The 12,992-nt window shown below is 48.2% G+C and overlaps 1 protein-coding gene across 1 annotated transcript in view; it reads right to left on the reverse strand.

Annotated features, from left to right (window-relative positions):
• Nucleotides 1–11,974: 11,974 nt before the first annotated feature.
• The window catches only part of LOC143956887 (uncharacterized), a 41,773-nt gene continuing 40,755 nt past the window's right edge, over nt 11,975–12,992 (reverse strand). The window contains exon 9 of the mRNA XM_077467049.1: nt 11,975–12,708. Within this exon, the coding sequence (XP_077323175.1) occupies nt 12,676–12,708 (33 nt within the window). The 3' untranslated portion in view covers nt 11,975–12,675. The remainder of the gene's footprint in view (nt 12,709–12,992) is intronic.

Consider the following 12,992-nt stretch of genomic DNA (forward strand, 5'->3'; position numbering starts at 1 on the left):
GTGATGCTAACCCCTGAACTCAGAGTTCAAGCACCTCAGAGGTTTTCTCAGGGGAATCGGTAAAAAGATTTGTGCGTTCCCGCAGCGCATGTCAGTTGCACTTCGCCCTGCAGCCGCAAACATTTTCTTTGGAATCCACTAAAGTGGAATTTATCATTTACCTGCTCCGGAGCGAACCCCAGTCATGGGCCCACCAGCGGCTGGAGTGGAAGGACATGCCGCTGCAGTCCATGCCTGCCTTCCTTCATGCGATGGCCAAAATATATGATGATCTGCAGCAGACCGCCACAGGCAGAGGCTGCCCCTTCATGTGCTCCAGCAAGGGGGCGCAGGATGGCCGAGGACTATTTGATGGCCTTTAGGTGATGGAGTGCAGACACGCAGTAGAACGACACAGCCAGGCGCGTATCTGCCGCGAGGCAAACAAGGCATTTGCAGCAGTTTTCAGGGGATGGGGGCGGCACCACCACCTCCAGGCTACCTCTTCCTGCCCCTTCACCTCACTGCAATGACCCCCCCCCCCGCAAACCTGATGCCCTTCAGCTGTCGGCTTCCCTCCTCTGCCCTCCAGCTGACTTTGGGAGCTGCAGGGCATCCATAGAGGGATCGGCTTGTCCAAATAGATCCCGCTCTGCTCCTCTGACCCTCCCTTTAGCACCCCCACCTCCCTGATTGCCAGGCACCACTTCCATGTAACTGCTGGCCGGCTCTCCCACAGCTGCTAATGCGTTAGATGTGGATGGGCGGAGGGGTTGCTCCGTGCAACGGCTGGCTGGTGTTCTGGCAGATCGTGTCCTGCCATCATATAGTGTCTGCCCCGTACTGCGTATGCGCAGTATGGGGCAGAGGAAGCTTCGGAAAATCTACGAAGACGAACGGCGCCTGCGCCGTGAGTAGAGGTGGTAGCCCCACCATCCAAGCGGACATAGGGTTGGGAAAATTAGAGGGCCCCTCACGGGCGAGCTTCGCTCGCCACGCTTCGGGCTCGGCCTCGCTGCGCTCGGCTCTTTTATATTCCAGCTCTATCCGATGGGGGACCATATATGATAGGACACGGGCTCTCCCACCTCCCCCCTCCGCCGGCTACAGCCACTGCTAGTACGGGAGGCCTGGATGGATGGAGAGTCGGGGGGGGGGGGGGGGGTAAACATATGTGTGTGATCGTGGATCCTGGGACTCGATGTCCGCGGGGATACCCGCGATCGTCTCGCATAGAGGGAGAACGGGGAGATGCTAACGTAAACTAGCATTTCCCGGTTCTGCCTAGTGACACTGACACCGATCACCGCTCCCTGTAATCGCGAGCGGTGATCAGTGTCGTGTCACACACAGCCCCCCCCCCCACAGTTAGAATCACTCCCTAGGACACACGTAATCCCTATAGCGCCACCTAGTGGTTAACCCCATTCACTGCCAGTCACATTTACACAGTAATCAATGCATTTTTAATCGCACTGATCGCTGTATAAATGTGAATGGTCCCAAAATCGCGCCAAAAGTGTCCGATCTGTCCGCCATAATGTCGCAGTCACGATAAAAATAGCTGATCACTACCATAACTAGTAAAAAAAATTATTAATAAAAATGCCATAAAACTATCCCCTATTTTGTAGACGCTATAACTTTCGTGCAAACCAATCAATAAACACTTATTACGATTTTTTTTACCAAAAATATGTAGAAGAATACGTATCGGCCTAAACTGAAGGAAAAAATGTTTTTTATATATATTTTTTTGAGTATATTTATTATAGCAAAAAGTAAAAAATGTGTTTTTTTTTTTTCAAAATTGTCGCCATTTTTTTGTTTATAGCGCAAAATATAAAAAGTGCAGAGGTGATCAAATACCACCAAAAGACAGCTCTATTTGTGGGGAAAAAAGAATGTAAATTTTGTTTGGGAGCCACGTCGCACGACCGCGCAATTGTCAGTTAAAGCGACACAGTGCCGAATCGCAAAAAGTGCTCTGGTCTTTGGGCAGCCAAATGGCCCAGGGCTTAAGTGGTTAAAGGTCTGCTTAGACCCCTGATGTCTCTCTAAAGCTCCCCCCCCCTCAAAAAAAAAATTAAAAATTATTTTTTAATAAATAAATAAAAAAAAAGTGTACTTGTACAACAAAAAAATAAAGTTGTACATTTTTTTTAATAAAACAAAAAACACAGTAAGAGCCCTTGTTTTTGACGTGATTGGATGGTGGTGGGTGTCAACGGACAGAAAGGGGTGGGACAAATTTAAATGGGATGGGGCACCCAAGTTCAGTCTTACCTAGGGCAGCACAAAACCAAAAATTCACCACTGGACGCAGCCCTGCGACACCAGTTCTGCTTGAGACTTTCTGAGAGCTTAAAGGACAAACTGGCACGTGTTGGTGTTCCAGATACCCTGGAGGCCCTAAGAGCCCATTCACACAGGGGCAACACGACTTGTAGGCGACTTGAGTCAGGCAACTTGGACACGACTTGAGTTAAGATCACAGCGCGACTTGGGACGACTTCAAAACGACTTGTGATGACTTCAAGCCCGACTTGGGACGACTTACAAGTCGCCCCAGGCCAGGCGACTTTTGCCGAGGCCAAGCAGAGAATGAGCTCAAGGGGGAACTCCACGGCAAATTTCTGAAAAAAATTTGGCGTGGGTTCCCCCTCCGAGAGCATACCAGGCCCTTAGGTCTGGTATGGATTCCAAGGGGAACCCCCTACGCCGAAAAAACGGCGTGGGGGTCCCCCCCAGATCCACACCAGACCCTTATCCGAGCACGCTACCCGGCCGGCCAGGAAAGGGGGTGGGGACGAGCGGGCGCCCCCCCTCCTGAGCCGTACCAGGCCGCGTGCCCTCAACATGGGGGGGTGCCTTGGGGGAGGGGGGCGTGCGGCCCCCCCACCCCAAAGCACCTTGTCCCCATGTCGATGAGGACAAGGGCCTCTTCCCGACAACCCTGGCCGTTGGTTGTCGGGGTCTGCGGGCGGGGGGCTTATCGGAATCCGGGAGCCCCCTTTAATAAGGGGGCCCCCGGATACCGGCCCCCCACCCTATGTGAATGAGTATGGGGTACAATGTACCCCTACCCATTCACCTGTGGAAAAAAAGTACAAAAAAAAAACACAACACAGGGAAAAAATATTTTATTGCACAGCTCCGGGGGTCTTCCGTCTTCGGGGGTCTTCTCGCCGGACTCCTCCGCTATCTTCTTGTAGCTCTTTTGCTAGCGGAGGAGTCCGGCTTTCTTCCTCCCCGCCGCCGGCCTCTTCTCCCGACTTCGGGGGTCTTGTCCCCCTCTTCGGTTCTTCTGCCGGGCCACCGCGCCTTCTTATAGCTCTTTTGCAGGCGGTGGCCCGGTCTTCTGTCGCCGCCGCCGCCGCCTTCCGTTCTTCTTCTTCTTCTTCTTCTCCAGGAGATGTTGACACGACGCTCTCTCCGGCCACAATGCCAGGGACGCGCTCCGCTGCCACTTATATAGGGACAATGGGGCGGTGTCACATGGGTTGATGTCACATGGGTTGGTCACATGGGTTGATGTCACATGGTAAGGGGGCGGGGTCACCATGTGACATCAACCCATGTGACCAACCCATGTGACATCAACCCATGTGACACCGCCCCATTGTCCCTATATAAGTGGCAGCGGAGCGCGTCCCTGGCATTGTGGCCGGAGAGAGCGTCGTGTCAACATCTCCTGGAGAAGAAGAAGAAGAAGAACGGAAGGCGGCGGCGGCGGCGACAGAAGACCGGGCCACCGCCTGCAAAAGAGCTATAAGAAGGCGCGGTGGCCCGGCAGAAGAACCGAAGAGGGGGACAAGACCCCCGAAGTCGGGAGAAGAGGCCGGCGGCGGGGAGGAAGAAAGCCGGACTCCTCCGCTAGCAAAAGAGCTACAAGAAGATAGCGGAGGAGTCCGGCGAGAAGACCCCCGAAGACGGAAGACCCCCGGAGCTGTGCAATAAAATATTTTTTCCCTGTGTTGTGTTTTTTTTTTGTACTTTTTTTCCACAGGTGAATGGGTAGGGGTACATTGTACCCCATACTCATTCACATAGGGTGGGGGGCCGGTATCCGGGGGCCCCCTTATTAAAGGGGGCTCCCGGATTCCGATAAGCCCCCCGCCCGCAGACCCCGACAACCAACGGCCAGGGTTGTCGGAAGAGGCCCTTGTCCTCATCGACATGGGGACAAGGTGCTTTGGGGTGGGGGGGCCGCACGCCCCCTCCCCCAAGGCACCCCCCCATGTTGAGGGCACGCGGCCTGGTACGGCTCAGGAGGGGGGGGGCCGCCCGCTCGTCCCCACCCCCTTTCCTGGCCGGCCGGGTAGCGTGCTCGGATAAGGGTCTGGTGTGGATCTGGGGGGGACCCCCACGCCGTTTTTTCGGCGTAGGGGGTTCCCCTTGGAATCCATACCAGACCTAAGGGCCTGGTATGCTCTCGGAGGGGGAACCCACGCCAAATTTTTTTCAGAAATTTGGCGTGGAGTTCCCCCTTCAGAGCTAATAATTCTGTCAAAGTCGCCTCCGTATAGACGGAGATCCGACTTGGAGGCGATCTCCATTGAAATCAATGGGTACCGGTCGCCTACAAGTCGGATAGAAGTAGTACAGGAACCTTTTCTGAAGTCAGAGCGACTTCAGTAGTGTGCATTAAGACGGCTCTCATTCACTTACATTGCTTTTTAAATGTTGTCCGACCTGAGGCGACCTGAGGCGACTAGGGGCGACCTGAAGTCGGATCAGGAGTTGCCCCTGTGTGAATGGGCTCTAATCGCACTGGCCATCCAGATCGACTGGTGGCTCTGTGAGTGGCGATTGGAAAGATCTGCCCAGCATCAATGTCCAGTTTGGGTGATGCCCCGGATCCCAGCTCCTACTTGCCCTACGGTGCTATTCACCGCAATCATTAACTCAGGAGCTTGCAGTTGTTTTATTGATTTGACTTTTACCACTCAACAACACATCCCTTTAAAACCCAAGGCACAAGGACTCTCTGTCTAACTGGCTGATGGGTCAAGTATCAGGTCCAGACCCGTAACCGAAGAGACTTTCCCTTTACCCGTAGTAACCACCTCCCAGCACAGGGAAATCCTCAGCCTTGATGCTATTGCATCCCCACTTTTCCCTGTCATTATGGGCCTACCCTGTTGATGTCCAACTGAAGTTGGATGATGGGGAGAATCGTAGCAAACAGAATAATCTGCGTTTACATGGTTATCCTTGAAGCCACCATAGGACCGCACCTCCACGAACCAGTGGTCGTGATCCTGAACCAGATCCTGGGTAAACCTCCTACAGCCAAGCTCAAGCTTGACAGAGTTCATCAAGCGCTAGGCCTCAGGGCACCTCCACCATTTCAACAGGGCCAGGCCTCTCCAGTGATGCCATGGGACATCCTTTGCAGGGTCCATTTTTTCACTATCGAAAAAGAGATTATACATTTTACCCTGATCAAAGGGCCATATTGACTTTGATGGTGCTTCCGTCTACCTTGATCTACCTTGATGTTTCTAGGCTAATGCGGGCCATGCGGGGGGCTTATGCGCCCCCTTATCAACTTAATCCATGAGGCAGATGCAACTTACCGCTGGGGTCACCCTTTCCACTTGATCGTGAGGAAACAGGGAACTGAATTCTATCTACGTTCCTTCAACCAGCTTCCCAAGCTGTACGACTTCCTGGATAGGCCCGCTGTTAGCTTTCCCAACTGGTTCAACCTATTCATCCAGGAGGCTTTTGGCCCACCTATACCAAGGCCACAATGGATCAGATGACCTTGATCCTAAGCCTCTAGTCGGGAGGCCCCCAAGATCCACTCTGAACACCTCTGAGGCCTGACTACATATTTTGTCAAGGAGTTAACCAGTTCTCATGTGGGAACACCAGGACAATGGAAACACCCACAAAATTACCCCATTTTGAAAAGCAAACACCCCAACGTATATTCTATGAGGCATGGGCTGCAGATAGGTACTCGGGTACTCTGATGGGCTGGTGACAGGTACTCGGATACTCTGAGCTGGTAACAGGTACTTGGTTACTCTGATGGTCTGGTGACAGGTACTCTGGGTACTCTAATGAGCTGGAGATAGGTACTCTGATGGGCTCGTGACTGGTACTCAGGTACTCTGATGGGCTGGTGACTGGTACTCGGGTACTCTGATGGGCTGGTGACTGGTACTCGGGTACTCTGATGGTCTGGTGACAGGTACTCGGTACTCTGATGGGCTGATGACAGGTACTCTGATGGTCTGGTGAAAGGTACTCTGATGCTGGTGACAGGTACTCTGATGGGCTGTGACAGGTACTCTGGGGTTGGTGACAGGTCCTCTTTATTTGGGGGGGAGATCGGGCACTGTACTTTTTTATCTTCCTTCCAGGTCTCCTCCTCAAAACCTCACACAGTGAGGAGGAGAACCCGGAAACAGCATTACAGCCGTTTGTTGACATTTGTAATCACCTGTGATTGGATGCAGCTGGTCACATGGTAAACAGCCAATTTAATTGGCTCTTTACCCTGATCAGGGATGGGCTGTGTCCGAGGGACACGCCTCATCCTGACTGCCATGCTGCATGCCCCGAGGACGTGCACGAGCAGCAGGTAATGTTCCTGCCGGCATCATTTTACAATGGCCCGGTTTGGAAGTAGTTAAACTGACTTCATCTGCAGATCGAAGTTCATCCCTTTGCTCTGTAGATGAAGAAACAGAAAGATACAAAAAGAAACAATGTTTGTGTTTCTGCGGCTGAGCAATATTGTTGATAAACATTGCCAGGCTGGTTTTTTTTTTTGACCGCTCCAGCTGCTGGACTTCTTTATCACTTCCGCACTCAACAGGGGAATTCCACTGACAGCTGAAGGAGCCCCGCTAATTAACAACCGATAATTGACAGCTTATTTATTTATTTTTCATGTTTTAGCTGTCAGTGGGGGAATTCCACTGACAGCTGATAGAACCAAGTCTGAAAGTATCGGTTTCAGGTATCAGTGCATTTGCACGAGTACCGATACTCATGCTTAGTATCGGCAACGATATTGGTATTAGCGCAACCCTAATTTAGAGCTTTACAAAAACTCACTGAAACAATTTGGGCGTGTGTGATAACAGTTGACCTGCCGCCTTCTCCCCCCCCCCGGCACCTCCCTGGCCACACCTACCAGTAAACTCCAGTTGTAATTTTGATGGCCAGGATTGTGTGTAGCACAGGAGACAATCCTGCCGATCCTGAGTAAATTGACACAATTTACACAATTGAACAATGTTTGCAGGGCCAAGAAGAATTACAATGTAACAACATTATGTGAATACATAGTAATTACTTTGATTGAGTCGTAGAAGATTACAAGGGGGTGGCCTTTGATCTGCATCGGGGGGGGGGGGGGGGTGTACAGAAAAGCAATCTTACAAGTGAAAACAAAATTGTTCATTTTTTCGATTTCCAATGCTCAATTTTCATTGTGTTACTTTTTTTTTTTTTTTACTGACAGATTTTAACCACGTTAGCTCTTGTATCTTTACACCATTTATGGACCAGAGCAATATTTACATTTCCACTACTCACCTCTGGTTTTTTTTTTTGCTGATATCTTTGTCAGTAGTTAAGATAAAGTAAAAAATATTTGTTTTTGTTTTTTGGGTAGGTACTAGGTTTTGTTTTATTTTAGTCTCTATGTATTCTATAGGCATTTTATTTTCTGCTTTTTTGACCAGGGTTTTTAAAACAAGTCATTTTTACTTTTGATAATTCATGTACATTTTCTTCTTCTTATTATATATTTTTTTTTTTTTAAAGTTAATAAAAATTATTTTTTAGTACCAAGCATGGCGATTTTATTAGAAAAATGTAAAAAGATTTTTTTTTTTTTTTTTTTTTACTTTGCTAAGTTTCTTGTTATGTGACAATGTAAAAAAACGAACAAAACAAATGTAAAAAAAAAAATAATAATACAGAAATACAAAGAAAATAAATTTAGATGAAAAAGGAGAGAAGGTGAGGATGGAGTTATTAAGGGAGGGGCTTTGCACTGTGTCATCGTTACTTAATATTTGGTGTGACTACCCTTTGCCTTCTTCTAGGTAGACTTGCACACAATTTTTGAAGGAACTCGGCAGGTAGGTTGTTCTATGTATCTATCTTGGAGAACTAAGCACAGATCTTCTGTGGATGTCGGCTGCCTCCAATCCTTCTGTCTCTTCATGTCATCCCAGACAGACTGCATGATGGTGAGATCAGGGCTCTGTGGGGGCCAAATCATCACTTCCAGCGCTACTTGTTCTTCTTTACGTTAAAGATATTTCTTAACCACTTGCCGACCGCCGCACGACGATGTACGTCGACAGAATGGCACGGGCAGGCATAAGGGCTTACATGTACGTCCTTGCCTGCCCGCGGGTCGGGGGCACGATCGGGACCCCGCCCGGTGCCTGCGGCGGTCGGTATTCGTTCGGGAGCGATCCCGGACGAGGGGACGGCCATTCATTCATGGCCACCCCCTCGCGATCGCTCCCGACGAATGAAAATGTCCGGTGACATCACTTCCTCTCCTGTAATGTAAACACAGGAGAGGAAGTGATGTAATCTCTCCTCCGTGTCGGTATTTTTCGTTCCGGCACGGAGGAGAGAGGTTCGGTGAGTTGCACAAGCACTACACTACACAGTAGAACATGCCAGGCACACTCACACCCCCCCTTTACCCCCCGATCACCCCCCAATTACCCCTGCCCCCCCAGTCACAGTGACACCAATTGCTTTTTTTTTTTTTGCATTTGTGTCATTTGTGACTGTAATAACTGTTAGGGCAGTTAGGGTTAGCCCCCTTTAGTTCTAATGTGCCCCCCTAACTCCCCCAATAAAGGTTTAACCCCGTGATCACCCCCTGTCGCCAGTGTCACTAAGGCTGGGTTCACATTGCAGCGGTTTATGAGAACGAATGTGATTCGCACCGCACTGCAGTGCAAATCACATCCGATCTCTGTGCGATTCGAGTTCAGCCATACAGATAGTATGGCTGAATTCGTGTCGCACCCGCCGCAAATTCGCACGGGACCCTTTTTTTGGCCCGCAGCAGAATCGGATCGCATGGGTGTTCACACCATGCGATCCGAGTTTGCAGATCGCACTGCGATATGCGAACTGATCTGGGGGTGTCAGTAACATTTCACTGACACTCCCAGCAGTTCGCATAGGGCAGTGTGAACTGCCGCCGGGAGGCATGCGATGCGGGAACCCGCCGCGGATTCGTGGCGTTCCCGCATCGCTCCAGTGTGAACCCAGCCTAATAAGCGATCATTTTTCTGATCGCTGTATTAGTGTCACAGGTGACGCTAGTTAGGCAGGTAGGTATTTAGGTTCGCCGCAGCTTTTTATAGCGCCAGGGACCCCCATATACTACCGCATAAAGCCCCCTGATTGCCCCCTAGTTAACCCTTTCACCAGTGATCACCATATAACTGTTACAGGTGACGCTGGTTGGTTAGTTATTTTTTTATAGTTTCAGGGCACCCGCCATTTATTACCTAGTCTCACTAGTGTACCCCTAAATTTAGGGGTGTCTACTTTCCAAAATGGGGTCATTTGGGGGGGGTTTGTGCCATCTTGACATTTTATGGCCTTCAAAACTGTAACGCCCTTAGAAAGCCTGAAGGCGGTGCTTGGTTTTCGGGGCCCTGTACGCGGCTAGGCTCCCAAAAAGTCCCACATATGTGGTATCCCCGTACTCAGGAGAAGCAGCAGAATTTATTTTGGGGTGTCATTTCACATATGCCCATGGCATGCGTGAGCAATATATCATTTAGTGACAACTTTGTGAAAAAAAAAAAAAAAAAAAAGTTTGTAATTTTCCCGCAACTTGTGGCAAAATATAAAATATTCCATGGACTCAACATGCCTCTCAGCAAATAGCTTGGGGTGTCTACTTTCTAAAATGGGGTCATTTGTGGGGGTTTTGTGCCATCTTGGCATTTTATGGCCTTCAAAACTGTAATAGGTAGTGAGAAGTGAAATCAAAAATTTACGCCCTTAGAAAACCTGAAGGCAGTGCTTGGTTTTCGGGGCCCCGTACGCGGCTAGGCTCCCAAAAAGTCCCACATATGTGGTATCCCCGTACTCAGGAGAAGCAGCAGAATTTATTTTGGGGTGTCATTTCACATATGCCCATAGCATGTGTGAGCAATATATCATTTAGTGACAACTTTGTGTAAAAAAAAAAAAAATATTATTTTTTGTCATTATTCAATCGCTTGAGGCAAAAAAATAAAATATTCAATGGGCTCAACATGCCTCTTATCAATTTCCTTAGGGGGTCTACTTTCCAAAATGGGGTCATTTGGGGGGGTTTTGTACTGCCCTGCCATTTTAGCACCTCAAGAAATGAGATAGGCAGTCGTAAACTAAAAGCTGCGTAAATTCCAGAAAACGTACCTTAGTTTGTAGATGTGACAACTTTTGCGCAAACCAATAAATATACAATTATTGACTTTTTTTTTACCAAAGACATGTGGCTGAATACATTTTGGCCTAAATGTATGACTAAAATTGAGTTTATTGGATTTTTCTAATAACAAAAAGTAGAAAATATCATTTTTTTTCAAAATTTGCGGTCTTTTTACGTTTATATCGCAAAAAATAAAAATCGCAGAGGCAATCAAATACCATCAAAAGAAAGCTCTATTTGTGGGAAGAAAAGGACGCAAATTTTGTTTGGGTACAACATTGCATGACCGCGCAATTACCAGTTAAAGCAGCGCAGTGCCAAATTGTAAAAAGACCTCTGGTCATTTACCAGCAAAATGGTCCGGTCTGAAGGTGGTTAATGACATTGGCTGGATGTTTGTAGTGGTTGTCCTGCTGCAGCATAAATTGGGAGCGAATCACACACCTCCCTGAAGGTATGGTATAATGGAGAAGTGTCTGCCTGTATTTCCCACCATTGTGGTCACCATTGACCCCAAACGAACCTCCAACTCTATTTTCATAAATGTAGCCCCAAACTTGCAAGGAACCTCCACCATGCTTCACATTTGCCTGCAAACACCCATTATTTTTCCGCTCTCCAGACCTCTCCAGGACTGAGGACACAGATTCCCCAGTCCCTTTCTCAGCAGCCTCAGCAGCAACTCCTCTCCGTTCATAAACGGAAACATTGTAAATACAGTTTATAATGCTCAGTTATGAATAGACAGAGTCAGTGATCGCTGACTCTGTTCAATCGGAAAAGGAAGGAGCCGGTAAATTACATATTTACCGGCTCCTTCCTCCACTCTCCATCCTGACAGGGTGGGTAGAGGAGTATGGGGGGGGCAGGGGAGAGCACGGAAAGCGTGGAGGACGGGGGGATTGGAGGAGCGCACAGAGGGGGACCTAAGGAGGACAGGGGGGACCAGAGGAGCCCACGGAAAACACAGAGAAGGACACGGGATACTCAGGACCAACGGGGGAAGTTATAATCACTGATCTCCCTGTGTGGCTTTCTGAAAGCTGCGGAAGGGAAAGGAGGAGAAGCTGCCGTCATGATTATAACTTCCCCCGCCACCGCACTGGTGGTTCCTGAGTGACCAGGTATTGGACTAGGCATCTGGGACATTTGCAGGAGTACAAGTACTCCTGCAAATACTGCGGTATAGGGACCGATACCGATAATAGTACCGGGACAACCCTAGTTTCAGCCTACATATAAAATTGATGATCATTAGCACCTGCTTGGTATACTTGGTTGATCATACACCTGACTCCTACAAAATCCCTGATTTTGTCCAAGTGTATAAAGTGTGTACGTGGAAGAATTGAAGCTGGTTTGAAGCCAAAGGGTAGTCACACCAAATATTGTTGGGGCTATATAATCCATGTATAATAATAATAGTGATTTGATATAGATTTTTATTCTGTTTGCTCACTTTGCATTTTGTAAATTTATAAAAATAAAGAAAAAAAATATATATATATTTGAAAGCATTCTTACTTTACAGTATTTCTCTACACCTGCCTGAAAATTTTGCACAGTACTGCATTTTTTATATATATTTTCCTAAATTTGATTAGATTTTTTTTACTGAGGAAGACTATGAACCTTATCAGAGATCCTAGCCCAATGACCATCATTTCACCCAGTCGTTCTCGGAGGATATTTTGACATCCAAACTCTGATCTTACTAAAATCCGCCCCATGTGGTGTCATTACTGGAGCTCTTTAGATGTGGGTCAGTCTTGGGGTCCCATCTACACTGATTGGAGGGTCTGGCCGGGAGTAATAGAACCACGGCCACCGAATGTACCAATAAAATGGAACCCATTGCCGGCCATCTCTCAGAGTCATTGTTACACGGTCATTATACATTTTTAAAAGAACTTTATAAACTGTTTAATAAACATATGATACAAAAAAAAAAAAAGGAAAAACTCGGGCAAAGAAAAGAACGACAGAACCGGGAGATAATATTCTGGAACTTTTGGTGGAAGCTTTAGCGCTAAAAATGATAATTATACAACATTGAAATGTATCCCAAAAATGATTATATCTTCTGGGCCTCTCCACATTGTGCGATCACTGCTGGTCTGGGGGTTGGAGTTGGGTTGGGGGTTGGATTGGAGTTGAGTTAGAGTTGGGTTGGGTTTGAGTTGGAGGAAGCTCTATTGTCCTTCTGCTGGACGCTCATCCTGGTACCCGTACTGCTGCCCCTGAGGAGGGTGTTCAGAAGAGGCTTACAGAGGATTCTGGATGACCCCAGCTGTATCCTAAAAGGAAAGATTGACAGAAAGTGTCACCTGATATGTCATTAGTGTCATTGGAATAAAATAAGCCCCTCGTTGGTGTCAGTGGAATAGAATAAGCCCAAGCATTGGTGTTAGTGGAATAAACTAAGGCCGCGTACACACGGGCGGATTGTCTGCCCAACTAAGTTCGGCAGACAATCCGACAGACAGTCCGTTCAAAATTTGAATGAACGGACTTGACCACACACGATGAACAGACAGTCCGCTGAAAACGTGCGTGATGACGTGTACAGCACGTACGACGG

This window comes from Lithobates pipiens, unplaced genomic scaffold (genome assembly GCF_037356315.1).
Source record: "Lithobates pipiens isolate NorthernLeopardFrog02 unplaced genomic scaffold, aLitPip1_a1.2 Scaffold_44, whole genome shotgun sequence".
Lineage (NCBI taxonomy): Eukaryota > Metazoa > Chordata > Amphibia > Anura > Ranidae > Lithobates > Lithobates pipiens.